This window comes from Myotis davidii, unplaced genomic scaffold (genome assembly GCF_000327345.1).
Source record: "Myotis davidii unplaced genomic scaffold, ASM32734v1 scaffold1065, whole genome shotgun sequence".
Classification (NCBI taxonomy): domain Eukaryota; kingdom Metazoa; phylum Chordata; class Mammalia; order Chiroptera; family Vespertilionidae; genus Myotis; species Myotis davidii.
The window spans coordinates 1,084,102-1,087,519 of NW_006297281.1; the positions used below are offsets into that span (position 1 = coordinate 1,084,102).

The window sequence follows — 3,418 nt, forward strand, 5'->3', positions numbered from 1 at the left end:
TCCCGCCGGCTGGCGTAGGTGCCGTTGAGCTGGCGCTCGATGGAGAAGTGGTGGAAGCGCACGTCGTGCACCAGCGAGAGCACGTAGCCGCCCAGCGAGCGCAGGCACTGGCGCAGCAGGAAGAGGCCGTCGGCCATGCCCGCCAGCTTCAGGTGCTCCTCGGCCTCAGCGCGCGAGATGCTGCCGTAGAAGAAGGGCAGGTGCGCAGCGGGGTCCGGCATCGCCGCCGCTGCCCCGCGCCAACTGCGCGCCCTAGCGCCTCGCCAAACCCTGCGGGTGCAAGCGAGATCGGGCACGTCAGCGCCTCGGCTTTGCTTCCTGAGCTCCGTCCACGGGCCCGGATACAGTGGGAGAGAGGTCACCTCTTGGCGCGTCCGTGCCCACCGCGTGGAGCCCACTTCAACTTGGGCGAAAAATCAACTTGGAGAGGAGCCCCAGCCTGCTGGGCCCACACCAGGGAGTCCCCAAATCCGCCTCTGACTTTTTGGAGACCTTGTGCGGAGACCCAGACACCCCCACTGGCTCACACACACCTGGAATCACTCATTCATTCCCAGAACCTAAAATTATCTACCTTCAGCTTCCTGGGGTAATGACGCTGGACACTGGATTCCACAGGATTCTGAGAAGGTACCCTTAAGATTTGTTCATTTCATTGAATTTGGACCCCTCCGTAAAAAAGAACCATTAAATATTAAACCCTGGTTAGTGACCTGTGTGCAGAAGTTTTTAGGTGGGTACTATGACTGCCGTTTCCTTTGAAGGCCGTCCAAGCAATAACACGGACTGAGGGCTGGCGGGCTGGATGGTGCAGTCTTCTTCACAGCAGTTCTGTAGTCGGTGCAAACGGGGATGAGCAGGGGCTGAGCCGCTGCTGCAGGGAACATGCAGGGGTGGGCTCCTTCGAGCCTCTGGTCACATCTCCATTAGCCAAGCAGTACATGACCTTGTAAGACGCTTCCTATTGATTCATTAACATTGAATGCTAAGCCAATAGCACTACACCCGTAAGCTCATCTAACTTGCATTTTTCCGTAGGGTTCCTCACAGCCATCTTGCACCAAGGAACACTAGTCAGCATTTGGGGGCCAGTTAAAATGAAATCACCAACAAAGAGCACAAAAATGAGGCACCAAGTAGACCGTGAGGACACTTGCTTCCAGTGTGACAGCTAAAAGGGAAGGCAGAGTGTACCTGCTCCCGGTCAGCGGGAATGCGCTGATAATGTTGAAAAAACGGTCTCCCCACTGCAGTTCCTGCTCATTTCTCACTAAAGTGGGCCCAGCAAGGCCCCGAGGCATAGGCTGTGTTCAGGAACAGGGCCTGGGTGCCTTTCTTAGCGACACACATGTACGCAGTGGCACAAAGAAAGCTCTGTGGACTGAGAAAGGCTGCCCCCTCCGGGGGGTCCAGGGACATGGACGGGTGGGTACTGGGTCCGGGAGGAAAGTCAGTCAGCCCTCACGTAACGTCATTAACAGGTTCTCGGAGGCTGCACTTTAAGCGAGATGACGTACAAGGACCCAATTTGACCATAGGTTACTGGATATAAACAAGAGTTCATGTGGCGTATTTATGGTTCAAAAACGCCACCAAACTTCTAAATAAAGGCCCAATACTCCTCTAATAGTGAACGTTGACCCTGGCCAGGTAGGCCAGTTGGTTAGAGTATCACCCCGATTCACCCAGGTTGTGGGCTCAGCCCCCAGTCAAGGCACGTACCAGAAACAACCAATTAATGCATCTCTCTCCCTTCCTCCCCCTCTCTCTAAAATCAATGAATAAAAATTTAAAAAAACAACACTGAAATAACTGAGCTAGACATACATTTAAGAGAGGTGAGTAAAAACAAGTATGAGAGTTCCTTTCCAACCTGCTGATCCAGGTCAGGGTCATGGTGCTCAGAGCCCACACGGCAGCTCAGGTGCCAGGGACCCAGCCTGGACGGGGCGCCCTTGCACACTCACACACACACTCACTCAGCCTGGGACCCTGTAGACTCGCGGATTCCTCTCATGTGCTCATCTTGGGATGTGGAAGGAAACCCGAGTCCCTGGAGAAAACCCCTACAGACAGCAGCCCAGCTGAGAATCAAAAAATGTTTTTCTATACATTTTTTTCAATATTATAACGAAACCCAACATTGAACGAAAAACCACGTTATTGGAGGATCTGCCCTACTGAGATGGGAGTCGTTTCAGGAGAGGCCTGGGTCAGGACGACTGGGGGAGGGGCCAGAGGGACTTTCTAACCAGGTTGTTTCTGACACCAGGGTTGGGAGGGCCAGGTTGGAGGGGCGATGAGCCAGGGGCTGCAGACACAGCCGCCATTCCACCAGGGGGTTTAGCTGGAGCCACGAGAGCTCCTGGAGCCGACCTGGGGAAGTGGAAAGGTGCCTTTGCACGAAACCTGCTCGTAATTGCCAGAATCAGAAGCCGCTCGCATGTTCTCGGCAAGCGAGCAGAGAAACAGTGGAGCGTCTCTACACTGGGATACCACTCAGCCATCCAACGGAACCGAATGCTGATACACCCAGCAACAGGAATGAACCTCAAAGGCCCACGCCCAGTGAGGAAGCCGGGCCTCAAATGGCTACTGTCCGATTCCATTCAAAGCTGGGTCCTTGGAGAACACCAGAGGCTGGGGCGGGAGTAGGACTGACTACAAACGGGCATGCGGGGATTTCTCGGTTGAGATGGTAGTTTCTCAGCTCTATGCACTTGTCAGATCCACAGAATTTCTCACTAGAGTGAGTGGATTACTGTATGTAATTTATAACTTAATTTTTTAATTAAAGGGGGATAGAAGAGCTGGGAGGTACAGACACGCCAGGCACTAAATAACTGAAACAGGAAGCAGAGAGCTCCCCTTTTGACTCCGACCCTCTCCCCCAGCCTCAGGTTTGCCACCCCCCCCAAAAAAAAGCTGGCCTCCGGGAGCACTGCTGTCACCACTGGAGGGCGCCAGGCAAACAGTTATGCCTCCTGGACACTGGGCCCTGAGTATGGGCACTAGCGACTCGTCCTGCTGACGTCATGGCTCTCTTGGGCTCTCGATGACTCTCTGGCTTGCCTCCTCCCTCTCTGATGGTTTCTCCTTTCTCCCCTTCGCAGCCCTGGTCCCCTTACTTGGGCCATCTTGTCTGTGGCTAACCACGCGGCCACACCCACCTGCCCAGTCCAGATCTCTCTGCTGAGTTGGTTTGTGCTGCCAGCACCTCCTTTGATCTCTACCTGCTGTTTCTATTAATAAAACTGAGATCCACATCTAACTCACACGGTGCCTGTGGTTGGTTGGGCCCCACAGTCTGTTTCCCACATGAACTGAGCAAGTCGCTTTTAGGCTATTCCTTCCCAAGGCCTCCCTCGCTCAAGAACCAGCTGCGGCTCCCTCCTGCCTACTTCACTGACTAACTAAG

General features: G+C 54.1%; 1 protein-coding gene across 1 annotated transcript in view; it reads right to left on the bottom strand.

Annotated features, from left to right (window-relative positions):
- LOC102775001 (tyrosine-protein kinase ZAP-70) overlaps positions 1–264 on the bottom strand; it is a 16,507-nt gene extending 16,243 nt beyond the window's left edge. Inside the window, exon 1 of the mRNA XM_015570024.1 lies at positions 7–264. Coding sequence (XP_015425510.1) covers positions 7–221 — 215 coding nt within the window. The 5' untranslated portion in view covers positions 222–264. The remainder of the gene's footprint in view (positions 1–6) is intronic.
- Between the last annotated feature and the right edge of the window lie 3,154 nt (positions 265–3,418).